The sequence below is a fragment of the Magallana gigas genome, chromosome 6, assembly GCF_963853765.1.
Source record: "Magallana gigas chromosome 6, xbMagGiga1.1, whole genome shotgun sequence".
NCBI lineage: Eukaryota > Metazoa > Mollusca > Bivalvia > Ostreida > Ostreidae > Magallana > Magallana gigas.
Genome location: NC_088858.1, coordinates 1,198,197 through 1,226,158, shown reverse-complemented (window position 1 = coordinate 1,226,158; position 27,962 = coordinate 1,198,197). Strand labels below are relative to the sequence as shown.

At 31.3% G+C, this 27,962-nt stretch overlaps 1 protein-coding gene across 4 annotated transcripts; it reads left to right on the top strand.

The window, feature by feature from the left end:
• The first annotated feature begins 402 nt into the window (after positions 1–402).
• On the top strand, positions 403–27,962 carry LOC105343823 (uncharacterized). 4 transcript variants are annotated; one of them, XM_066086991.1, is made up of 28 exons: positions 403–466; positions 3,035–3,179; positions 4,359–4,412; positions 4,502–4,599; positions 5,309–5,425; positions 8,856–9,059; positions 11,748–12,180; positions 12,271–12,293; positions 12,489–12,772; positions 13,006–13,103; positions 13,201–13,280; positions 17,172–17,212; positions 17,504–17,586; positions 17,942–17,970; positions 18,419–18,499; positions 18,858–18,986; positions 19,907–20,002; positions 21,580–21,669; positions 23,987–24,105; positions 24,186–24,281; positions 24,586–24,687; positions 24,795–24,902; positions 25,039–25,183; positions 25,512–25,652; positions 25,773–25,873; positions 26,096–26,166; positions 26,293–26,327; positions 26,743–27,962. In XM_066086991.1, exons 3-28 carry the CDS (start codon positions 4,396–4,398, stop codon positions 26,775–26,777), a joined length of 2,856 nt encoding a protein of 951 aa, XP_065943063.1. In that variant the 5' UTR covers positions 403–466; positions 3,035–3,179; positions 4,359–4,395; the 3' UTR covers positions 26,778–27,962. The 4 variants fall into 4 exon arrangements, with proteins under 4 accessions (XP_065943063.1, XP_065943062.1, XP_065943064.1 ...); XM_066086990.1 differs by having other exon boundaries at positions 3,035–3,210; XM_066086992.1 differs by lacking the exon at positions 3,035–3,179.

Below are 27,962 nucleotides of genomic sequence, written 5' to 3'. Positions count from 1 at the left end.
TTTTTTCATAGTGAAGAAGCTTTTTGTCTGACTTAAAAAAATTTTTTTTTACACATTGACTTAAAAACTATCAATCAATATTTAAATTGATATAATATGTACATGAACGTGAATCCACATTGCTAACCAGTTATGCGACAGCTACATTTTTTTTTTAAACTTAAGCTTTGATGTAAATGATAGTAAAGTAATACTATCTTTTCCTCATTCAGCAAGGTATTAAGTAATTGTAATTTTAAGTTGATGATTCACCCTTGAACAAGATCATTGTATTGCTGAAATGAAATTAAAAGAAAAGGCCAAAAGCTAATATCTTGACAGGAAGTAAATGATTGCTACCGTTAAAGTGTAAAGAATAGTAAAAAAAAAACCCATAGTTTCTTTTTTATTTCCTTAACCAATCGTTGAGAGTGGTGGGGTGATATGTGACTTGGCTTTTGCTAGAAAGATGTGTCACTGAAGTAACGTAAGTATTTTAAAGTTGTGTAGAATCGACTTGCAAATGATTACAATTAGATGCAGATGGCAATAATGTAAATTACATTGTAGACAATAAATATTTATTTATCATATCAGTTGAAATTTAAGTTTGGGTTTTCATCACTAGCATTTAACTTGATTTTGATTCAAACTTTACTCAAAACAACCAAATGTTTGCTGATAGTCGTGAGAAATAAGAGCGGTGATGAGGTTGGTGGGGCACGTCCTGTGTAAATCATTTTTTGGCGATACAATAGAATATTTGTGATCGGCTTTGGCCGATCACTGTTGTGTCCATATGATCCGGCAAATGCTTCCACGTGCGCACACATTCCGCTTGCATAAGTAGTTCTTATAAAAACTTGAAGTTTGGTTTAGTATTTATATAACATTTTACTCAGTTTTATTTCAATTCATATAACTTAAGAGATGCACATACATGAAATGCAGTTCGACCTGTTAATTCAAGAATGCACATTTTGTCTCACGCGTAAGAATTTCGATCTAAAGATTCATGCAGTTGACCTCGATGAACTGACCTCAATCATAAGAAGATGCTCCATGAACTGACCTCGATCTATTGATGTTGCATAATAGTAGCTAGGAAGACGGCTTGATTTATAAAACAAGGTTACCTTATAATGCGACCTCAATAGCAAGTTATGATGGCATTCAATGTTTCTCAGTCGCATTAAATTATTTTAATACAACTTTTCCTTTGTATACGTGTTAATGCTCTTTGAAGAGCCCTACTCAGTATTCTGAAGAAGAAGAAGAAGAAGAAGAAGAAGACAGATTAACATTTAATAATTACGTTAAAAATATAAAACTAGACAAGGAGTTTACGAACGGCTTTCCCAAAATTTATTTCAAAATTAAATTTGTTGACGGTTTTCAGTGATGAAATTATGGTGTACAGATTCAAAATATTCTATATTTTGTAAAATTACAGTATCTTTTTAATTATTTTACATCAAACTGATCACGTTGATTGCTTCTAGCTATCAGTATATCATTATTGCCGATCATTCCTTTAAAAGGAATACTTGTTTTCTCTATAACGCAATGGATTTTCTGATGATTGAAAACAAAACTGTTGTTTTTAAGGTTATGATTAAATGATTAAGATGAAACAGAGGTTTTGTTATGTATTGCAGAGGCGGATCCAGCAATTTTGAAAAGGGGGGGGGTTCCAATTGATGAAAATCAATATGTGCAAAATACATCATTTGTCAATAAACAAGGCCTTTTGAACGTTTTCCGTGCGTAAATTTAATAAACAATTATCTCATCAATATCTATTTCACATCTATTTTAATATCAGAGTGCACTGCATTATTGAGCGTTTTGGTTTAGGAAAGGAAGATTTGCATAATTTCTAGCCTTAAAAAAAACGAGTCTCCAGCAATGAGAACGTGCGTCTATGCTATGCTTAATAGAAAGAAACGCTAAGAAACCAAAAATAATTCAGACTTTTTACGACAAGATATTATAAAAATGAATTTTTGGTAAAAAAAAAAAAAAATTATGTCTTTGATGTTTAAACTCTGAACTATTCAATATTTATTGATTTTGAGTTCTATCGATTGCCTTCTTAAATAAAGGTCTAAATGATAGGATATGACAAAAATGGGGATAGTTTATCTGCTGAATAGATGGAACATGTGTAATACAATTGTACAAGCAGTAGTCGTCCCACGGAACTTGATGTGACCTCTGTATAATGGGTGCGCCACATCACCCGGCACTAGTACTGAAGCGATCTTATTCAGGAAAGTTTTGAAAAGTTGTGCATTTTCATGATGGTTTATATATAAACCCCGTACACGGTATTTTGTAGCATAATTTCCGATTCTTGGAAACAAATCAAAAAAGGGCTTTCTTTTGTGTTTCATGTGAGTACGAGGTACGGTATAGCTAGCATTCCAGAAAAATAGCATAACTTGCATAAAATTAACTATAATTGATTTTTTAAAGAAATAGAGTAGACAATACATTGTAGATGTAATTATAAATCTGTGTTTTTAGTGACACTGCTTAGTTATTTTTTTTTTAATTTTCCACATGTTTACTCACAGATGTACCTTTTTCGAAAAAAAAAAATCGTTAGGGTTTTTTATATGAAATACATGTACATGTAAATTACGGTGCGTTGTAAAAAATTCTTTAAATTAGCAATTTTAAAAGCATTTATTTGAAATAATTACAGTATTTATATTATAAATGGGGACAATTGCCTTTAAATAGGCATTACAAGTTTTCAAAAAAATGTATATGCTCCAGAGAAAGGGGGGGTTCCGACCCCCGGAACCCCCCCTCTGGATCCGCCAATGTATTGAAATATTTCCCTCATATCAAAATCAATACGGAAGAAAAAATTAGTTTTTTGTTAGATAAGACAGAAATCCCAGACTACCATCGACCACAGAATTTCATAGATAATAGTTGGAAAAAAAACACGAAAAAATATTTTGAAAGTGTATTATAAAAGTATGAATTCTTTTAAAGTATATATATATATATATATATATATATATATCATATCATATCATAGAGATATTCACCTTATTGGAGCTCCACCTCCGCCCCGGCCGGTACCTATGGAACCTATTCGCCTAGCAGTGAGGGGACACCGTGCTAACCACTCGGCCATCTGGGCAAGACAAAAATCTTGCTGACGAACGGAACCTAGCGCGCTGGTCGGTCACTTAACGGTCGTTTGAGATACAGGTGGAAAACAGTTAAACGACAATTTGAATACTTTTTTCAAGGATTCAATTTTTGTTCTATTTTTCAAAGAATACTCTTAATTTTCATGGTGATGCAAATTGTGGCAATATACACTCAATTTATTACTGTTGTTTTAAGAGGAGAAAATGTAATATTTGACTGAAATCCAAATTAATAGAAATGAAAGCAATCTTTTAGAAAATATGAAAAACAAAGTTGTATACAAAATCACACCCTTTGTTAACCTGTTTCATTCACCTAAAGAAAAAAACCCTTCCTAACATAATTGTGCGATGAACTGTTTGCCAGTCTTTTTTTTTCAACAAAATATGACCGATTGTACGTTACAACTATAAAGACCCAAGCTATCAGTACATTCAGTACTTTGAATTACAAATTAAGTTTGTCGATACGCGCGGGGGGATGGAACTACTGTTATTATACAGAGATGAAAACACAATAAATCGAATGCAATACATGTTGAAATGACGGAAGCATTTTCTGCGTTTAAAAATCATTAAAAGGGCTAGATGATTGTGTCCATTTATTAACGACATAAACTTCTTGAGAAGAATAGTTCAGCATGATATGAAGATATGGAATGATATTCAAAGCTGTTATATATTTTTTCTTTAATCCAAGTCACAGATAATAGCTTGAAGTTTGAAATGGTATATTATTTTTTACACATCTCTCTATATGATTTCTATTCTTTCACTAAGACCTTGGAATTTAAATTTAAAAAAACCCACACAACCCATTGGATATTCAAAACCGGAATATTTTGATGTGGAATTCTTCCATATATATATTTTTTCAGCTTATACAAGCAAACAATACGTTCCTGTTATTGAGTTAATGTGAATGCGGTGGTGTTTAACCCGATCAAAGAAATAAAAAAGATGTTTTCCTTCTACCCGTGTATCACGCTGTTTTCATAGGCGGAAAATATTTTTCTGGATTTCAGACTAGATTTAGATTAGTTCTTTGTTAATAATATAATTGTATCAGAATATTTAAGTCCTGTATATGGACGTCTTACCACAGTTAGCGACACCTCGATTTTGATACAATCAAAGTAGCAAATAAAATCTATATATAAGGGCGATCTAATTTCCTGAACACTGATTACCTTTCATATTTTACAGATTTAATTGCAATGATCAATGAACCAGCCACCTTAAGATGAACAACGAACCAAAGTAAGCTTGCACTTAGTCTTTTTAAAATGTTTATAAATAAATCTGTGATATGTGACATTATACATATACAAAAATAATTCTCTTATCAGCTCAGTGCATATTGAAGCTGAAAAGGGTTCGGTCATATCGGGAAAAACAACAGTTGTTGGCGACCTGCCTCATGGAACACAGAAACCCGACATCACATGTGAGTTTAAATTATCACCATTAAAGGGGCATGGTCACGATATTTGTCAAAAATTATCTTTTCGATTTTGATGTTTTGATGCTTCAGTAAGGCATTTTTAATAGGCAACCAAAATTTGAGTGTCATTTGATGAGTTATAAGCAAGTTACAGAGCTTACAATTCTTTGCTATGTAAACAAAGCGTGTGTTTACATTTCGAATGTTGAAGTTAAAATTCAAGTTTTAGACCTAAAATGAATGTATTTATCGTTAGGAACTATTTATTTATGCTTAAAATGAATGATAAGATAGACAAACCAGTTTGAAAAAGATTTTTTACTGGTTTATTGAACCCATGTAAACAAAAACAGGGCACGAGCCTTGTTTACATGATGAAGAAATGTGAGGCATGTACCTTGCTTAAAACTCAACGACTGGCACCAAAATTTCATTTGAATTTTAGAAATCCATTCCTTAAGCATTGAAAATAATAAAAACAGAAAAATAAATTGTGACCATGCCCCTTTAACATGAACTTTTTTTGTTATCTGAAGCGATATAAATATGTGAGATAAAATAGCATAATGAAGGTGAGTTTGTTATGAAATTCAGGTGAGATTGTGACATCTCGCAATTTCTAAGGTGAGTTTGGTATTCTACATGCAGTTAAAGTTAAGCTTTGATTCTTCAGCTGTAAATGAATTGTTCTCTGTATATTCTGTTATTTCAGCATCCGGGTTTAACCGTAGACTCCATCCTCCCGGAAGTGTACACATAGATGCGAGTGATGCCAACATCTCAGTAGCCAATGATATGGCTGTTCTTTTCATTATCCAACGTCCAAAAGGTATATATGTACTTTATTTGCTTAATTTTCCATAGGATTGTTAATTTGAAAAGCCCAAATAAAAGTGAACTCTGACATCATAATCAGGGACAAGAACTGTGCGTTGTCTTAACCCAAAATATAGCGCCGGAAATTGCAAATGAAAATGAGCGTCATATGTTTCCGATGGTATAATTTATGTGATGATTTTGTTAACGTTATCCTGGTAGAGCAAACATTCTATATAAGTGACATAACCCTCTGCTTTTAATTTAACTTAATTCTTTTAGTTATTCAATCTAGCCTATAACTTATATGATCATAATCATCGTCAGAGCCCACGGGTTTTCTATCCGTTACACTGCTTTGAAAGCAATGTAACTGATAGAAAACTCGTGAGTTCCGACGATGGATCATAATATGGTTATAACAATATCATCATCATTTGAATAGTGATTTTGGCCCGCAAAATTCACTAAAATTAACTTAACATAGTTTTGCAATCGATTAAGTTGGTTTATCGAATGTAAACTTGAATTTGCGGATCGTAAACTATAGTTCAACACGTTATCTATATTTCGCATATGTAAACCATAGTTAATGCAATAATCTATGTTTCAGAAGTGTTAGCTGTGATTCCTGTAAACTACGTTTATCAATCTGACTCTTAACTATAGTTAACCGATGTAAATAATAGTTTATAGGTGCGGATCTACATTTGTCAGCAAAATAAATTGTTAATGTTTAAGTAAAGACAGATAAACTTAGATTGGCAATCGTAAACTATAGCTTACCACCGTTAAATGATGTTTTACAGACGAAACGTACCATAGTTAACAAATCGTTAACTATAGTTTGTTGTTCGTAAACTAAAGTTAAAAGTCGATAAACGTAGTTTTATCAACTTTTAAGCTATGTTCTGCTCATTTTTGGGAGTTTGGCATGCCATTGTTAATAGTAAAACTTTTAGTCAAGGAGAAGTTTGTTTTTGTAGCGCTCCTAGGCTTCAACGTTAAAAACTTACAAAGTCATGTGATAATGTTAGCATCATCGGAAGTATATTTTACCAGACAATTAGCTTTTTTGCCGGGCTCTGCTGAAAGCAGAGTCCTGGCTATAGGCAGGCAAATCGCCAATGTTACTATAAATAGCACAACTTCAAAAGTAAACAAAAAATAAAACAGCGTCAAAGTAAAAGCTTCCTCTATACCAAATAGTTACACAAAGAGCCACGTTTTGTCAAAAGTGTTGGCATTTTGTTTCTTTCTTGTTTTAATTTCGAGAGAATTGTCTATCTTTTTTAGTTTTCTTATTAAGGACGTTGTTTACTCAGGGTTTGAGTTCTCGAATCCGGATTGTTAAAAAGTTCACTTGCATGAGTAAAATTTGTTTTAAAAACAAAAAGAATTAATGAAATGAATTATTATTGACAGCAATCGATTTTATTTTACTAAATTATAGTTTTAGGCTAAGATAAAGTTTGACTTTTAGCAAAACAGAGGAAATTTGGACTAAATTTTTCAGATTTTGTTTTCCACTGAAATATTGTTGGTAGTACTATAATATTTAAAGTTAAGATTTTATTTGTTAGTCAACATTATTTTGCATATTTTTTGTTGGTTTTATCTTGCCTTTTCGTATATATAATAGTATGGCACACACAACAAAAATATTGAAAAATGCTTTAAAATGATAAAAGACACCATATTTCATAATTTTGTTCATTGACCTCATATAAATTTTATGCCAGCAGAGAAAGGTCAATATACTTAGTTTAATACTATAAATGTTAATGCATTATCATTATTCAGTTTTTTTGTTATATTGAATCAAATATGGGTAGTAATTTGAAAACTGATAGAGGAAATTCGGACTAGAATATCTATAAAAATTGTGAATGAAAACTTAATGATTTGTATCTATTTAATGTCACTACCATTCATAAACTGTATTTCATTTGTTTAAGAGTTAAGCAATTTGTATTAATTTCACAATTAAGAAAATCTCAATCATATTGTAAAATTTTTATGAATTTTTCTTACATTTTCAAAAATATTCAATGGCCATTAACTCAAAAAGTCGGTCATTAACCAACTTTTATGAAAGTGAAGAACTACCATGAAAGATCTATAACACACAATAGTTGGTTTTTCATTATCATCAGTGGAATTTTTTTTCATTCTGAGTAAACGTCATCCTTAATAACGTGTTTTAAAAACAAGACTATGGATTTTGGACACATACAATCCGCATTAATTTCCATGAACTATTTGCTGCGCGTTGAAGAAATGGGGATTGAATATATAACGCTTGATGCAAAATTCAATCCAGCAACTGTTGAACTTTTTTCTACTAGACAGACACATTTTTGTTTATAGCCGCTTACAAAATCTGGTCGCTCTCTGACGCTTTGCCGACATTAAGAACATGAGAGAAGGGTATAGTCCACTAATGCATTTTCCATAGGCGGTAATGTTAACGTTATGGTTCATAGCTCCGGTCCTAATTTTCGTTCAGCAATGAGGGACCTCTTGAATGAAAGCTCATCAAATTGTCTCTTTCCTGTTAAAATTTCGTGGTTTGAAGTCAGATTCGTTTTCCGGCAAAATGCGTCTGTATTGAAAAACTCTGAAAATGAAAGTAAAAGTAGGGAATTTCTCGGTTTTGGAAAGGGTGTACACCAAACAATTTCAATTCTTTTCTTCAAATGATAATTCAATTTTGACACTTGTTTTTAAAATTGCAAATCATCTTTTCTGACATGTGTCAAGCATTCTGATTTAAAATGTCCCAATAAATATATATACACTCTGCAAGTATAGGGACTATTTTGCTTAAAGGCACTACTTTGTTGTCCTACCGATTCTAAAAATAGTTAGAGGGGTATACCCAGAAAGAGAGAGAGAGAGAGAGAAAGAAATATTTTCAGTCTTTACTACACAATATGCATAAAGACACACCAAAAGAGCCCGGCTTTCAGTACTTCAGTACTTTGATTAGATACAGTACTTTAAAAATTAGGGATTTGGGCAATTAAAGTTCAGGTAATACATGTAGTTAAAACTAACCATGACATAATTGTATGGTTTTAATCATTGCACACAGCAAAATTTTGGTGGATAGGAAATTTCGTTCGTCCGATGCCCCAAGTAGTTAGGAAAATGGCATCATCTTGGAAAACATAGACGCGACGAAAATAGAAAGTCGGAAATATAACGGTGAAGTTATCAGAAACATACGACGGCACGAAAAGACAATGCTTAGTTAAGTTTAAGTTGCATTTTCCTGAAGAAAGTGACAATTATAAGTTAAGTGGGTCAAAAGTTTGCATTTAAGTTTTTGCAGTATAATTGCCATTGTTTATATCTATCTCAAACAAATTTCACTGTCATATTTACTTACATTTACTTACGTGTTTACTTAATTATTTTTTTTCAAACTTCCACAACAGGTGAGGTGCATCTCCCTGCAGACAATAGTTCCATTCCTTCCCCTTTGAGTGTGACAGAAAGTGGTTCATCAGGAGAGGCAAAGCTTCATTTAGTTGTCCACAAGGAGGGTAGTTATATTCAGATAGGGCAGTGTTGTGTGATTGTTGAGATGCATGTAACCGACCAAACATTGGAGAGACTCAAAGCCCAGGGCACCTTAGAAAGTAAGCATTACACGTTGTCTTCCAAGACGCGTGTTTTATATACATGAATATAACCGTATAAGTTTAAACCAATCTGATTAAAATTAGATCCTCGGTGCTCCCTTTTTAATGGTATGTCACTACGAGCGACGTATCATTAAAACAGGAGCATCGAGGATCTGATTTTAATCAGATTGAATTTAAACAAGACAACATATTACATTACAAGGAATATTTTATGTCGTTCGTTTATTTACTTCTTGAGATAATTTTGAAAATATAACAGGTTTTATCAAAACAACTTTAAAAATCATATAACAACATTAATACAAATTAATAAAAAAATTCAAACAGAAAAAATTTGATTTTTTACTAACAATATCTATATAAAAAACCTCTTCAAGCTTGTCTCAATAGTTGGAACAATGAGATGGTTTTTTTATTCAGTGATAAAAATAATACATAAACAGTGCAGGAATAAGAATAGGAACATATGTACATAAATCTAAAGAAATCGATGAATACATAAATAGCTTGTATATTATGTTGAATATAACTTTTTTCAAACAATGAATATACGTATATTGGGTATATTATATTTTAAACAAAGTATTGCAGTGTATAAGTATAAAATATAATTACTGAAATATAATTAGACAATTATGGTACAATAGGGACCTTACAACACAAAAAGTCCAAACACTCCCCAGTGGACGATACTACTTGAGACCGTTCTCTCAAAGTAACTGATTAATTCATAAATTTACAAATTGAAAAAAAAGAACATGTACGTACTTTTTCACAATGTGTCAGCAAATTTTGAAAAAAAAACACATTTTATAAGACGTAACATAGAAGAATATTGAATAATAGCTTATTTGACACTTTTAAACACATTTATTTCAGTCTCTTGCAAAGATTATATTCTACAGTTCATTTTGTATTTAAATATATTATAAGCAGTAAAAGAAATTAATATATTCAAAGATTCAATCTTGTACTTTTTTCTAAATAAAAGTCGAAATCGATATGTTTCCTTTTTAAATCAATAGATAAAAAGTGTCTTAGTTTTTTTCCAAATATTTTCAACATTTTTACAGTCAAAAGATAAATGTTTTGAGTTTTCGATTGTTCTGCATAGAGTACAGTTATCACCATTGTCTTTGGTCCATTTGATTAAATATGCGTTGTTGCAGAGAACATTATGTAGCATATTATAATTAAATTCAGCTATTTTATTATCATTTATATTTTTGACTTTTCTTATGTATATACTTTTCCATACATTTCAATCATTTATCGGCATTGCAAACTCTAGAATCAAAGTTTAGATTGATTACCGGTTCAGCAAATTTCTTGTGTAACCCTTTTTATTGAAAAATTGGCATTTTATACCAATTAAACATGACACCCTATTGCGTTATCATTTCATTTTTAATGTTCAAATATTTAAAATTTGAAATATCATATTTTTTACACAATGGTTTTATTACTGAACATAGAGTTTTATATTCACAAAACCAGTTAGACTTTTCCTTTAATACATTAAAAAGAATTGTGGAGTTTTTATCTAGTATGTCTTTTAGGTAGAGTATATTACTGTTAACCCAGTTGTTAAAAAATGTTTCTCCTTTTATTTTGATTATGTTATTATTCAAAATGAGTTGTTTAAAAATATCATTAGTTTATATGTTCTCGAAGTTACACTTTTGTTAACTGAGCTTAGGGGGTTGCTTATTCTATCCAGTGCATTTAAATTAGTTAGAATTGTAAGACGTAATTCGGATTTAAATTCGCTATTTCCAAAAATAATAAACCTCTCAATGATTTCAAATAGAGTGTCCTTAGAAGATACAATTTGTGGTATCCATGCTGCTTTCAGAGTCTTGAACTTACTTTCAATATCTATGATTGATAAACAAATATCTGTTATATCGCCTATCAAGGTATTACGTTTGATTCTGTCAGATTTGTTCCATTTGAATTTAAATAATAGTCTTTTAACCTTAAAGATATATTCTCTATATAGATGCAATCAGATAATAAAATTTGCTTTAAACGTAACATTACTGCCAAGTTTTACCAATGTAAACAAAACATGACACGACACTTGTTTTTATAACAAAGAATAGAGAGTTCTGTACCTCGCTTATAATTTGACAACTGACATTCAATTTTGGCTGATCATTATTAATACCTGTAAATAGATAAGTGTAAAAACTTTAAGCCTAAATTGTGACAATGTCCCATTTATATTACTCTTTAACAGTAAGTGTTTCTTAACCCAAAATAGTGAATGTAAGATTACTGGATAAGGTTTGGATCAAAGGTTGTAAAATCCACATACCATTTTAACTTTTTCTTCATTTGGGCATCTGATACCTTGAAAAGGGCATAACTAGAATAAGAAAGGTTTCCACTAGGCATATGTAACTGATCATAAACCGATAGTTAATATAAAATCAATATTTCTATTGCTTCAAATCCTATAGAACAGAAAAAAATGAACAAGTACAGCTAGCACTACATTTAGTCTACATGCTGATTACTAAGATCTGCTACATGAATCCGGATTAGAAAGTTTTACGAGTAGATATATCATTGTTTGCCGCTAAGATTTTTGTTTTCCTATAGTTTTAAAAAACAAAACACTACGTTCTATGGCATATTGACTAGTTTCCAATTTTACAAGTCTTTGTTTTTCTTCAGTTGAGTCACAGATTGGCGCCTCTCTGGTGACAATGAGGTGGAGAGGCCTTGAATTAGATGAGGCGAAATTGAGGACCAACATTAAAGTCAAGCTGACGAAAAGACTCCTTGATCTTGAGAGAAAGGTCCTTCAGGATCTGATGGCCAATCAGTGCGACAAATGTCAACAGCTTGTGATCTTTCTCATGAAAGAATTCAGGGGTTATCTAACTGAGGTCTCACTTGGGTGCATTCAACTTACATTGTTCTTTAGCAACATAGAAGACTTACAGAGAGGCAGATCTCCGGATTCAGTCTCAAAAATTCAAAAGTTCCTTGACAAATTACTTTTGACAAAAACAATACGTCCAATTTCTGGCAGTGTGAGATTTTCTTTGACTCTCCCAGAACAAGAGGGTTTCACAAACAAAAATGACACCATCGTTTACAACAGGTTGTTATACGCTCTTTACTCAGGACTGGTGCATTCTCATAAAAAAAATCTCTTTACATTTTACTCAATAGCACTGGTTTTCTTTTACAGAGGGATTGAAAATACATCAGCAGGTATTTTATGAAACATTTCAAGAATTCATCAACGAGATTCTATTCTAAAAACATAATATTTAAATGCATTTAAAGTTAAATGCTATGTAGGTCTGAATCAAAATAAATACAGAGTATACTTCACTCTTAAATATCTTTTTATAAGAAATTCATTTAATGTGAAAAATGTCTCAGTAGTCTCAATATTATTCTCAGAGACTCCTTCTATCTCTGAATACGAGAGAACTTCGATAGGCGATCAATCTGGAGTTATTACGGTAGACGAGTTTACTCGCCAGATCCTACAGATCAAAGATTTCCTCAAAAATGAAGTGGCAAGTTTACGTAATGTCATATCCGAAGAAACACAAGGCATTGAAAAGAGAATTTTAGATCATATTTCTAAAAAACAAGATAGAAATGTCCGTTCATCAATGGAATTGGAAAGTCAAAATGTTCCGAAACGGAATTCACATTTAGGAATAGACAGGAGTGACAGGGTAAGTCATTTTTGGAATTTTATGGCTTTTGGGTAGGCTTTTACTGATATAAAGTGCATATTCTGAAATATTTTTTATGAAATTAAAAACATTAAAATTCGTTTGTAAGAATCGGATAAGGTTATTTCTCAAATGAACTGTGTAAGCAATATGTTGGGGGTATTTTAGTAATATATATATATATATATATATATATATATATATATATATATATATATATATATATATATAAGGACTCTGGCTTTGTACCTGGAATAACCCCTTCTCATTCTTCAATGAGCTTGACTGACGATGGTGGCGCAGCCCAATTGGACATCACAAATGTTGAAAGGTTGTGAACTTTACTATGTTAAAAGGAGAAATTAAAATTAAAAAACAGAGATTCAGAAGCGGTAAAACATATTTGGTTTCTTTTTTAATATATTAAGAAACGAAAAGGGAGTTCGAGAGAATAAAGGATCCGCACGCCAAGAAACGCCTGGTATTCAAGAAAAACAACATGCAAAAGGTAATGTCATAAAAAGTAATACTGGTTATTCTGATAATGGTCATACCAATCATGGCATTAACGTTGAAATATTAGTAAATGCGGAAATTTGAATTGTAGGGGGGTATTTAAAGAATAAAGGTTTATCAGTGTATGTATGTGTATTAATCAGTGCTAATTATGATGACTTAGGTCAAGAATCATTTTTTCTCTGACTATATATACATGTACACTAATAGTCAACAATTCTAACACCCCAGGCAGGCGTGTGTATTATACTGATCGTAATTCTAATTATATTGAGCATGACAATGATCAAATATGAAAAAAAATGATTAACAAAGCATTTTATTGAAACTCAATAAAAATTTATATAAAGGCTTCATTAATACCGCATACGTTCCCATTTGCACTAATAACAGCATCTCATAGAGATCCCATGATTGATAAAAATCCTCTGTGGAAGGTTATTTCATTTGTTTATGTGGTCTGGTTATGTGAAATTCGGATGCTGGTTATATATCGTCCCTCCCATAAAGGCCATTTATGAAATCTAAAATGTGTGGTGCAGTTGCGTGTGATGTACGGTGTCCATCAGAAAGGTTGGTTACCCTATTTAGCGGTCATGTTGACGTGTCGTTACATGAAGTTTTTAATTTATGTTTCCCTTAAAGGTATATGTGGCGTATTTGGAGTAAAATTTTTAACATGAGTTTTACTAAAAATATACATCATGCTTCTTATAATTAGACGTTTCACAAACTCTTACCCCGTAAAACATGTTCTTTCATTAGTTATTTGTCTCTAAACTTTGCTACACGTCTGATGAATATTAATGTGATCGGCCATTTGTAACGCCACTGCGCATGTGTGCGGGAAAACCTAGTATTGAAAACACGATGGAAGAACAGTTTGTTTACAAATTAGAAACACGTTATTGTTGTCTTAAATTAGATAATTCCTTTATCAGATGATAGCCGAAGCATTAGTATTTCCTTATTCATCAATGTAGAGCGATATAAATTGCTAATTTTGTATAATAAAGATGAAACACTATTTTAGCATCAGCGACACGGTAAAATGAGTGAATACCCCCTCTCCTGAGGAATGCATGTACTGAGAGTGTTTATTAATTCTTTATTCAAAAATTTCTCTAAACGGAAATCCACTTGTGGTTCATAATTTATAAAGTAAAGACATGGAACACATGGGGCCCGTACGAACCTGACTACCAAAACCCGTACAACTTCATGATAAAAACTTATTAAACTTAAGTTTAATGCGGCTTTAATTCCTATTCCATCAATCTACATGGTCTCCGATGACAATCCTCCCTTTGCTCCTATCCTTGACAGTCTGTCTCTTTTTTTCTTTCTTGGCCAAGTCTGTCAAACCTAACGGTACTACGGGTATACCTATCTTTCTCGTCGTCGCCATTATTGTTGTGATAGACTGAGCGTGGTATCACGTGGCTGATTTAAGGCGGGGTTTATTCAAATGCTGTATTTATTGTGGACGCGAAATAATTATTAAAGTTATTTATTAATTTCTATATCTTTTTAACCCGATTGATATAAACTGCGTAATTTATTGTAAAGATTCATCTTTATATAACATATTTAAATAAATCAATCGATCAAATATTTCTTAGTATGAAAAAATACGCCACATAATGAAGGATATATATATATATATATATTTATCCCAAACGTGTGATGTATATTACCGTGTGATAAACCTTTGTTATATCACACGGGTGAAGCTATATCAAATACTTCCGGTTGGAACTACTTTTGACACAGCACCTCGCTTCAACGCTTCAATGACCTAGTTTAAGTGGAGCTGTATTGAACATTACTATTTACATTAATAAAAAATAAAAAAAATTATGAAAAAAATATGAATAATTGGATCTAAATCACGTTCGTGAAAATGATGTAACAATCAATTATCAAAAATCTTCTGCTTAATAATTTGATGGCGTTGGGAAAATGAGTGATAAAAAAAGAGATATGGAGATTTTTTTGTCATTTGCAATAAATTATCGAAAACTCAAGACATTGGCAGCGAAGAAAATCTAAACACAGCTGTTGGTGAAGTTTCGGAGGGTGAGAAAACCCATAAATCATCGCCAGTGCCATTTATTGATTCAGAAATTTCCGAAATTGAGCGTTTAGAATTTTTGAGTGCATTATTTGAATCAGAGCTTTCAGAAGAAAATAATGGTGATAATGCCAAAATTTTGAAAGAAAACTTGTTAAATCATAATGAGTCAGAATTTGTTCATTACGAGAGTCAAGAAATCGAAAAATTCATTCAAGATAAAGAAAACAAAAACACATTGAGAAAAACATTGTATGATGTCAATTTGTTCAGTTCTTTCCTTCGTTCCAAAAATGAAATGCGTGAATTATACAAAATCTCTCCTACAGAATTAGATGTGTTTCTTGCCAATTGTTCGGAAAAGGGGGGGAGAAGAGTTTGAACCAATATCATTGAGAAGTAATATTTCCAGTATTGACAGAGCCCTTCGACGACACCGCTACGAAGCTAGCATCATGCAGTCGCCAGATAAATTATGAGATCCTATATATAAATATATATATATATATATATATATATACGAGGGTTGTTCGGAAATTATTGAGACAAATCGATTATTTTCTTTTCTAAGTGACGAATTTTGGTGAGAATTGGCATAGACACTGAAGAAACACCAACAAATAATAAAACAAAGTAATATTAAAAGAATATTTAATATTTTGTTTACGACGGTAGATAAACAAGTCAGTGGTCGGGGTACCCGGCGCAGCCATGAACTCGGAGATTAAACAACCTAAACATCTACTTTATAAGTGTCCGTAGAATTACAGTTAATGATAAAAGAAATCAAATTAAATATGTACATTTTGCTATTCTTTGCGACTAACTGTTGATTAAGTTTCACTGATGTTCAACGGATATGGTACACATATATTTACCAAACAATAAAAATCTGACAATGACTTTACATTGAATTTTGACGTCAAGGCGGCGCAACGAAAACCATTAAACTGGTGGAAATCTCAGAAGAAGACCTTTTAAAGCCACGCAATTGCATAATAAAACTATACAATGACAAGACAAGGTATAGAACTTCAGTTCATCATAATTTTTTTCCCTGATTATTTAACTAGAATTAGGCCAAAGTGATTAATTAACAACTTTTGACATACTAACTGTTGTCAACAGTTCTAAAATATGTAAAAAAAAAAAAAAAAATGACTGCAGGAGACATTCACAGTAATTAGACTTTCGGGTAAAAATATCGATTTTTTCTCTAAAAAAAACAAGAATGAGAGAAAATGTAAATGATGACATCTTAAGATGAGAAATAAAGAATAATTCTTATTTCAGTTCGTTTGTAAGGTGTTTAAAACACGGGAGCAATAAGAAGCGTTAAAATGACGTTGCGAAAAGTTTGCGGTTGCGCCAGGTTACAGGACGAAGGCACGTTGGTCAGCTTACTAGGAATGATCTATTCATGCCATGAACAAGAAACTTTTCACATTAATAAACTCTATCCTGATTAACGTTTTGGTGAAATTTCAAGAGTTTATCTTTTTTACTAAAAGAATAAGAGAAAATGTCTCAATAATTTCCGAACAACCCTCGTATATATATATATATATATATATATATATATATATATATATATATATATATATATATATATATATATATATATATATATATATTACCTTGCACTGTGCGCTCAGACGAAGAGTGTACTATGCGTATATATGTATCGATCTACCTTATGAAAGGACTTTGCACATATTTGTATAATGCAGCTGTGAAATAATTGTTATAGAATTGTTTTGTTGTGTTTTCTTCTTACAAACCGTGCGGTTACTAATTTGTTTTAATCAGACACCGGGAACAAATGGCAAGCTGCAAACGTTGTAGATGAAGTAAGCATTTATTATTATTTTTTAATTCTTCACTAATAAATATATTCAACGATTGGGAAAAAATCATTTATTTTTTAATAAACCAACATGTGAATACACAGTGTTTTAAATTTTTATCTGAACTAGTGGAGTATTTATCCACGGGTTTGTTTTATACTCTGGTTTCGTTTCTCTATTTTAACTTATATTAATGACGTATTTACGAAAAGAAAAATTGAAAATGTGAAGAAAAAAAATCCTTCAGTTCACAAATGTGTTTACTTATTACAATTGCTTGACATATCATTTTAGACGCAGTATGATGAGGAAAGTGATCAAGTGGATGGCGACTTTGTAGATTTTTCGCAATTGTTTGATGCTATTCTTGGAAAAAGGTAGATTGTAGAACCATTTTAACAAGACCCTGGGTTTTCGAGGAACAAACCAATTTATTTCTTACGTCAAAAGTTAAAGATAACGCTGATTTCAAGCAAATATGCACCGATTGCGTTGTCTTAGTTCAAAAGCCAGACAAATCTTCCTAATTTCCAAAGAATCATGGCTGAGTTTCCAGCAATGAAATAGACAGGCCTACGTCACAATGCTGTTTGACACAACTACCAAAAGTCCAAGCTCCTGTTAAAATGTTTCTGTTTGAAAGACTGATTATTATTTTTCAAAACATATTTCATTTGTATGATTCAAACAAACAGAAGAGAAAAATAAATAAATAATGTTATTTCATTTTAGGTCTGAAAGTGGTCCAAAGATATTTGAAGGTAACCTTGACATTTGATCATCTGGTATATATACAAAACATAAGAATAAAATGAAATATGTTAAATCTCTAAAAATAAACAACTAACGATCAATGTGTAAATTGAAAATGTAAAACAAGCCAAAATGGGGTTTAATTTTCAATTCTTGCTAAAATATATATGATATACGTTTTATGTCGATAGCGGTTTCCAAGACAGTCTACAATATTTTAATAAAGAACAAGATTGATAATACGAACCAGAAAATAATACATTGTTATAATAATGTAATCAAACCATTGTTTATTGGTATCTTTTTTTTTTAATTCTAATGATAACAACACATAAATAATAAAACATTGCGATGTGGGCATTTGATTGAGAGTGAATATTTGAAGATAAATATATCTTTTATAAAAGTGATTGATTATAAGCGAATGTATATAATAATATATATATATGTTGTTAGAGCATCATGAAACACTGAAAGAAATATGGGGAGAGGACTTGCTGAACGTTGTACAACAGGCTTTAGCCAAAGCTGTCCAAGGTCTGACAAGATATGTAATTATTTCATCGATATCAATTATCAGAATCGAATTAGAATTTTGTTGATGCAATGAAATTTTTAAAAAGTTAAAACTATGATCAGGCTAATAATAGTGCTGCATGCGTAATAAAAAAAAACCCAAGATTTTAAGAAAGAATTGAAATTCTGTGATATTTTAGAAGGGTAACTGCTTTGGTGGGTTTTTATTTCACACGAATGACAGTTCTTTAGTATTTAGCTTTTTTTAAATCCTAAATGGTCTCCAATACCTTATATCTATTTGAATAGTCTTCAATGATTAGTTGCTGTTTAGTTAAAGCAATCTCAACAAACATTTGAATAAGACGTTGACTTGTAGTCACTAGAGAACTGAACGACGATGAGGAATTGGACGAGTTTTGTACGGTACTGTGTTTAGATGTGTCTCACAGTATGGCGGGAGAACCGTTTGAGGAACAGAGGGCGGAAGCCAAGAAAATAATAAAGGGTAAATCCTCTCTGTTACACGAAATTTTAGGCTTTAATACCGAGAAATCAGAAGAGTATTGCTTTTGTCTATATATTTTAAACATCTTTGGTACTTGAATATTACCAATTTGTTTTTTTTTTTTTCAATCAAGCTTCGCTAATTAATAATCAACGAAAATTTCTTTGAAAAATCCGGAAATCATCCGGATTTTTTGGATTTTACAATCTTGCGCATGCGCATTACATTCACGCTAAATCACGGGAGCTCTTTAGTTAATGTTTCCACAATTTCACATTTGCACGGATAAACTCAGAAACGATATTACAAATACATGTAAATTTTCATTGAAAATTTGTTATATATTCTCACCAAAAGAAATACGGGAGATAACTCTAACTCAGTGTAATATGAAATCCCGAGAGTTTCAAATGTCAACATGGTGTGTGAAGAGAATAAAAAAAATTGGCGGAAAGTGTTGAATTCTTCATTAATTTAGATGAAGGTATTTACAGCCTCAAAATGGTTTGTTATGAATAATTTGACTGTTATTTTCAACGCAGCTTCATTAATTTTCTCTAAAATCGTTTCGAAGCGATTCTGCAATTTTTTGCTACAGGACGGGTATATGGGAGGCATTTTAATTGTGGTGAAGGCCTGTCCCGAGTCACAGTTAGATTATTCTAACTAACGGAGTGTAGTGAAATTAATAGCATTATTGTAGGCTTAAAGCTTGGTTATGTAAATGTTAACAATACGGTGTGTCGGTGTATCTATTTCGTATATATGTCCGATATCATATGCAATGTCAACCCGTGCACGCATGGGTCAAAGTCTTGTATAACATAAAGAATATGTTCTCAAACGTACCTTTATGTATGTTTTCTGCAAAACGGTTTTAATGATCAGTAATAATTCTTTATATTTTTATGAAATTTCAGCATGTCTGGGTAATATTGGCTTGGTCTCCATTGGTTCTGAGACGAAGGTGGAACAAGAACTGACCAAGGACAAAACAAGAGCATTGAAAGTCATGGGTAATGATTAGTCATTTGATATATTTATTTTAAAAAATAATGCATTGACTAATATTGTCGAATAAGTATTATTTTTATCAATCTAATTAAAATCAGATGTTAGATCCGCTTTATAAAACTTTTTAAAATTTCAAATAATCATTTTACGTTTTGGTGACCAAGAAAAGAGGTTACAGTCATTTCACTCTTGATCCAAAGGCAATTAGCCCCCTGCAGTAAGTTACGAATTATTTTCGGAGCGCGCTCTACTTATGTTTCCTGAACGCTCGATATGCATTTCATATTTTATGTATCGAATTTTGGCAGTTTCCGTCAGAACAAAGTACTCCTTGCAAAAGATTTTAGAAGGGGTTATAGCTGAGTTGTGTAAAACCGTTAAATTTAGTAAAAGAATTAAACAAAAGCAGATTTATAAAGTTCAGGATCTACAAAGACAATACTACTAGTAGTGAGCATATATCCTTATTTTTCAGATTGAAGTGAGTTATATTAGATGATACATGCAATGCAGTACTTAAAGACTTTCCCATAAATTATTAAACTCGCATAAATCAATAATATTTTTAAACATATTGTTTGGGTTCGTATAATACCGTTCAAACAACTTTTTGGGAGTTGATTTTAATCAACTCTCCTATGCAGTTACTCAGGCAAACCGAAAGTGAAACAGTGTTTGGACCTAAGCACAAATCAACACCGCTGACAACATTTAGTTCTAATCAATAAATTCGATGTAATGAATTCTTAAGCATTGTTTATCAAGGAAATTAAATTATAGGCCTTGTTAATAGTCAGATTTTAAATGGTACGAACAATTTAGATATTTTTTGAAGTCGTACATTTTATGAATTCCTACGCCAGAGTTCAATATAGTCTCGTTCAACCAGACGCTCGGCTGTCTCCGTAAATCTCCGACAAGCAGAGTCTCTCTTGCTTGCCAGAGTTTTACAGGTACTGCTGAGAGTCTGGTTGAACGAGACTAGAGTTCAATTTTGCTTGGATCCATACAATTTGTCATAACTATTTCGATTACTGATACGCAGTTTGATGGACTAATTCTTTGAATATTACACAACATGATTGATATTGGATTTTCACGAATTTCCTGTAGGAGGATTCATATTATGAAAAATGTGCGTAATACAAATACTTAAAGGAATTTACTTGCCATGCATGCAAAATTATATATCATTGGTATATAATAAATAATTATCGATAAAATCAACTCCCGTCAGTACTTCAGTACTTTGATTATATACTGTATAGATGAACATGAGTTAATATGAATATCTGCATAAGTTGTTCATAGGCTTTTTAAAAGAGGACTTTTTAACCTTCTTTTCCTTTTTCCTTTTTTTTTTTTATTTCTGTTTAAAACTTTTTATCTCTTTAAAAAAATTAAAACAAATTGAACTCGAGGATACATTGAACATGTTAAAGTATATTTCAATTGGCTTAGAACTTTCGAAAGAAAAAAACCTTTTTAAAAGTTGATAATGACAACGATGAATCATACTTATTATGCTTTCCGCAAAAAGAGCGTTTATAAAATACAGTTACATATTCCATGGTTACAGATCAACTAAAAATCAATCATCTTCATCCCGTGTCTAGTAGCCCAGTGATACAGGGACTATTCACGGTTCTTCAACTCCTAAACGGCACAGGTAGGAAATCATTTGTTTATTATTAATGCGACAAAGCATTTTTAATTCATTATATTTACATTTGTCAGTGTCTTCGCCTGTGATAACACTACTTATCGATTTTGTACTGTACAGTCCAATAACTTCATATGATATATAATTGGGGCGCCAGTGGGGTTTGCTAAAATATATTTTAATATTTAATCATACATTGGCTGAAAATTATATAAATATAAGTAATAAGGAATCATTTTTTCAATATTATGAGGGGATAATTTCGGTCGGGGCGTGATCAAATCTACATAATGCCCTTCGGGCTTTATTGGATTTGATCACGCCCACACCGGTGATAATTTCGGTCGGGGCGTGATCAAATCTACATAAAGCCCTTCGGGCTTTATTGGATTTGATCACGCCCAGACCGAAATTTTCACCTCATAATGCTAAAAAAAATAATTCCTTATTTCTTAAAAAAAATGATGAAACTCATGATAATGCAACAATATAGATTATAAATAATTCTATGTAGTAAATTAATGCCGTCTTAAAATACTTACAAGTTGAAATACTTTCATTTCGTTGTTATTTTAAATGATATTTAAATTAAAAGTACTTTAACCTCTGTAATGAATTAAATTGAATTCACCTTTTAGTTTACCGAGACGATATTGGGGGAGCTTATGCTATACCCCCGGCGTTGGCGTTGGCGTCCGGACCTGGATAAAGTTTTTTTCAGGTCCTGTATCTTAGTTATTACTTGTCCTTTCTTCGCCAAACTTGCTTCGATTGTGCATGTGGACAAACTTATAGACATAAAAGACTTGGATGCTGATTTTGGCCATGAATTTCAGATGCTGTAGATGGTTAAGCTTTTTAGCAGGTTTTTGGTGCAGGTGCCCTTTCATGACTACATCTAATTACTTATCCAAGTCCAATCAAGGATGTACAGGGATTTACCCCGGGTTGCATTCCATACATCCTGAGGCTGCAGCTTCAGATACAGAGAGTGATCTTGATTATCTAGATGCTTATACAGGTTAAAGATTTTAGAACAACTCAAATTGGGTTTTGCTGTGGGTCCTTGTTATCAAAAGAAGTAAATGCTTCTCATACTTAGAGTAAAACAGTTGATATAACTTTGGATGTGTCAATAGAGATAGCTTCAGATACAGAACTTGATCTTGATTATATTGATGCTTGCGCAGATGTAAAATGTTAAAGTAGCTAAAGCATGTTTGAATGTTGAAAAATTGCTATTGTTGTCCTTGCTAACTTTTATTGTTCAAGTAACTGGATTTGAAACGAAATGATAGCTTCAAATACATAGTCTAGTCTGTGTTATCAAGGATGCTTAGAAAACCTCATCAAAACCTGATTGATAGATGTGTTTGTTATTATCTGATATATCATGATTCCTTTGATATTGCACTGTATGATATACAGTAATGTATAATATGAAGCAATATGAATCATACGATGATAAATTATTGCAAAATACTATATATTTTGATAGTGTATTGTATCAATTTTTGTATGACATAATATGATACGATATTGTGTCATGTGATACTGTAATATGTGATATTGTATCATATAATACAATATTGTATAAAATAATATTGTATCAAATGATATTACATCCTATAAGATTGAAATATATAGTATTGTTTGATATTATACAATTTTGTTTAGAATGATATTGTATTATATTATATGGTAAAATATAAAATTATATAATATTAAATAATACAATGGTTCCTCGTACTGTATCAAACTATATAATTTTGTATGGTACAATATGTATAATACAATATTGCAATATATCAACAGATATGATATTATATCATAATATATGATATTGTATCATGTGAAATGATGCTATATTGTATAATAGATACATTATGATACAATATTATATCTTGATACAATGTCATATCATCATACAATATCATATTCTATCATAATTTTATACAGCACTATATTGTGCCATATAAAATATAATGAGGCAAAATATTATAAAGTATTATATGATACAATATTGTATTGTTTAGTAGTGTATTGGTTAATATTTTATCATACAATACAGAATAAAATTTACACATAATATGATTATTAAACAACTTTGCATCATATGATTTCATATAACAATGTGTCAACCGACATAATAGTATCCAATATTTCTTTGAAGATCATTACCTATGATTTTCGTAATATGATTAAGGTGGTCTCGTAAGGGTAATGCTTCTCGGTGAGCTTTGTAATCTCTTATTACATATAATTTAATCTGTAAATTATTGTAACATAGAATTATACTTGCAAAGACTTGATTCTTACACAGTAAGACCTACGACCTACGGTTCTCACCACACAAGGTACCCAAAAATTGTTATAATTTCTGATGGCTTCTTCAACGACTGTTCTCCAGACTCCGAAAGAAAACAGCAGCAATGCAAGAAGGTATGACATTTTTAAAGCCAAATTGCAAGAACAAATTACAAAAATTTATATAATTGCATGTATTCAATTCAAAATTGCAGACAAATGAGTTACTGGTATCGGTTTTGGAAGTATTGGTTGCCATGAGTATACGAGTACCAATTTATTTTGTTCCAGTTGGGAAGAAAATGGAAATGGTTTGTAGCATTTCAATAGCTTGTGCCCATGAAGACCCTTAATTTCATAAAAGTAATTGTAATCATATGTGCAATAGCAGAACTAAAAACGATCTTAATTAAACCCCTACCAGTTGCCACGTATTTAATTGCGGCTAGATCTGATAAAACATAATTTGTCAATCCATTGAAAGCTGTTATTGTCCTTAGAAACTTTAAAAACGTTTTTAAAAATATGGGCGCCAAAATCAGCTATAACCAAATAAATAAGAACCATTGTCGTTTTATTTAAAGATGTGATAAAATTAAATGTTTTTTTCTCTAGAGTCCTAAGAGCATTAATATTTTGTCAGAGACCCATGAATGGTTCAATAAGCTGTCAGTTGTGGACAATGTAGAACTGCTTTTTGATTCTAAAAAACGAGAGGTACTGATACTTTCATATCATCATATTATTGGGGTTTTTTCATCTTTCTTTTCAATAATCTTGAAATAAACTGAAGAAAACAACTCTGTTGCAATATTTATACTCAGACGGCCATGGGGAGAGTAATGACAGCAATCATGTCGCCTAATCAACCAGAGACCCCATATAAATCATGGATGACAATAAAGGAGGAACTATACGAAAACCACACTGGTGTAAGGGAACAATTTGGGTAGACATTATCAATTCATAATATCTTGTAATTTCTCTGAATAATATTCCTCCATTCTTTCATGCATATTTTGAATGTAGTAGTTTTCTCATAACAACACAAACAAATGTGACTTACAGAAGGAGATGAGACATATTGAATGGTTAATAACGGAGTCCTTCAAGCGACCCCCTCCAGTCGGTACTCGTGTACGAGTGGCTGGTTTACAGCCACAGACAACGGGAACGATACTTTGTCGTATTGAAGAGTTTAATAGAAAACTAAGTAAGTATTCAATAACGTAATTACAAGCAAGACGTATTGCTGATTTATCAAGTTACAAAATTAAAACATATTCTCTATCTTTAAAGAATTAACTCAGTTGTAATGCAGTTGTAGAGAATTATTACAGTTTTTAATTTTCTAAATATTTTTAACAAAAATTAATTTTTATAAGACAGATAGAATGATTTTGGTATCATTTCATAAAATGCATTATGATTTGAATGATTTGAACATATTTTATTGTATACATATATATAAGATACATATACAAATGATGCATTATATAAATATAAGTATGTATATGATACATGTACGTGTATACACACAGCTGAAAAGGTCTTGGTTGTCCGAGACACCGGAGAAACTGACGTATTCTCGTGGAGCTTCAATCAGAAAGATTTACTGTTTTATGAACCTTCCAAGTCTTCTGATAGCTCTGAATTTACTGTTGGGTCATTAATTCGTGAAGGTAATTGGATAAATAAGTGTGTGGAAAAATTATTTATTCCTATAAAAGAATTATTCAATATATGGTATTTTTTGTTTTGGGGTTATTCAAGGCGTTTATAATGTAATAAAAACATTTTAGGTGGACATCGCATTCGTGGAGACCTAGGAGTGGTAATTGAAAACGAACATGCTGCATCGCAGAATGTACCGAAAACGTCTTGGCCAAGAGACGCTGTCAAGGTTTAAGTTAAAAAAAATATACATACATATGTCAACGTCATGAAAACAATGTTTGATGATGTTTGTAAAAACAAAAACAATTGTGGGATTTTTATTTATGCTAAAAGATGTGCTTATATTCCCCGGCGGTAGTAAATAAAATCCTACCGTCCTTTTTTAGTTGTTAGACAAATTGTCTCATTATGCAATATCATTGTTTGAATTCATTGTTTGCACATTCAGGTTTGTTGGCGCTCAAAGCTTACAAAGGGTAACGGATGTCTATTTCACAGAAAATCTATGATAAAACATGTGTAAGTATCAACATGTGTCAACAATTGATGTGATGTGTCGTTTTATTACATCATTTATATTTATATTGTATCAACAGTTTAATTTCATCTAAATAGATAATTCAATATATAAAATTTATATTTCAGGGAATCGCCGCTCATAGATTTAAAAGGATTGATAGGTAAATTTAATATATGGATACTAATTGTAAGCCAGGAAATTGTATATGAATAGAGAGAGAGAGAGAGAGAGAGAGATAGAGAGAGAGAGAGGGTTTACTCACCGTGTATTAATGATATAAGAGAATAATAAAAATAGATACGAACTGCAAAATTTGCAGAATAATCTACATGGACTGCAGCTTTCATGCTCTTATGCTTAAAAAAAATAAAACTTTTTATTGTTTAAATGTTTTGCAATGGATTCAATAGTACCATTATTTTAATGTATTTTACTGATACATTTATTGTGTGTTATTTTATTGAACCAAATAATTGTCATACACTAGGGGCTTTGGCTTTTGTTAAAAGAAGAGTAATTGTTATGCCCTGTATAGTATAACTGTTAAATTTGTTTACAATAAATTTATCATACAGCTTCGAGGACTTTGGCCCGGCATTTTGCCAAATGATGCCGCAAAATTCAGGTTCAGCGAGGACAGTGACTCAGGAACCAAAATGTGATCGTCACCACTCAGAAATACAGTAAATAATAGGAGAAGGAGATATATGTAGCTTTATCTTCTGATGCAGAAAATATGTTGAAACTGAGTGACGTTAATTCTTTCATAATTGAAGACAGAACCCATTCAACAAAATAACAGAAAAGAAGGTGACAGATATGAGCAATTCAACATCTAACCGTAGTTGCAAATCTTAATATCATAATTAAATAACTCTCTGTGTGGATTTATACATGACAATCTAATTTTTACATAGGGTCCTTTTTTAATTGTTTAAAAACTTGCCATCTGTTACCAATACAGTGACATATTTACAAAGCTTATTCTCTGTAGGTTTGTAAAATTCTTGTAAGTTTATTTCACAATCTTTCTATTTTTTTTCGATTTCTTGATTGTCTTAAACAATGAGTGTATTTTACATCATAAGAATTATTGGTGATTGATTTTTCTGATGAAATAAATGTTTCTGATTATTTTGGAAAAGTACTGATATTGGTTCTCCTTTTATGGAATGGAATGTACTTTGTTAATGATTCATAGGACAATATATGTTGAACAAGAAAAGGTTTGTTTCAAGCATAAAAAAACAACAGCAAAAAATGTTTCTTCTCTGATAATTTGAAATGAACAAGATTAAAGAAGAGAATTTTTAATGAAATGAATTAAACTGGATTGTTGTTTATGTCACACTATGCCTTTCAATTTCATTTATTTCAGATTAACGTACATGTAGTTTTACATATTTGTTAATCAGAGAAAAAATGGTTTGAGGCTGTTCCTTTGATGCTTTTTTCTATAGTTCTTGTGGATGATATTAAATAAGAACATGATAAGAAAGGAAAACATTACTTACAAATAAAACTTACTACGTTGTTTTATTTTACTAGTTGCATAAGATGTCTTAATATTAATTACCTTGTGTGTGCTACCAATATTTTTTAATACATTTTGATGTTATTATCATGTTATCTTTTGTCTTGTAACTATTTATTTCACATGATTATTAGAAAATAATACTGAATCTTATGGAAATGATTAATAAAAAACACTAGATCGATCCCTTTTACCTTTTGCAGCATTGAAAGTAAGGAACCAAACGGACTGATGATTATGTTTGAGTTGTTCCATTTTAAT

Coding starts and splice junctions, on each gene's coding strand:
- LOC105343823 (XM_066086992.1), top strand. Junction 12,773..13,005: donor GAATAGACAGGAGTGACAGG/GTAAGTCATTTT, acceptor TATATATATAAG/GACTCTGGCTTTGTACCTGG. Junction 17,587..17,941: donor GATGCTATTCTTGGAAAAAG/GTAGATTGTAGA, acceptor ATTTCATTTTAG/GTCTGAAAGTGGTCCAAAGA.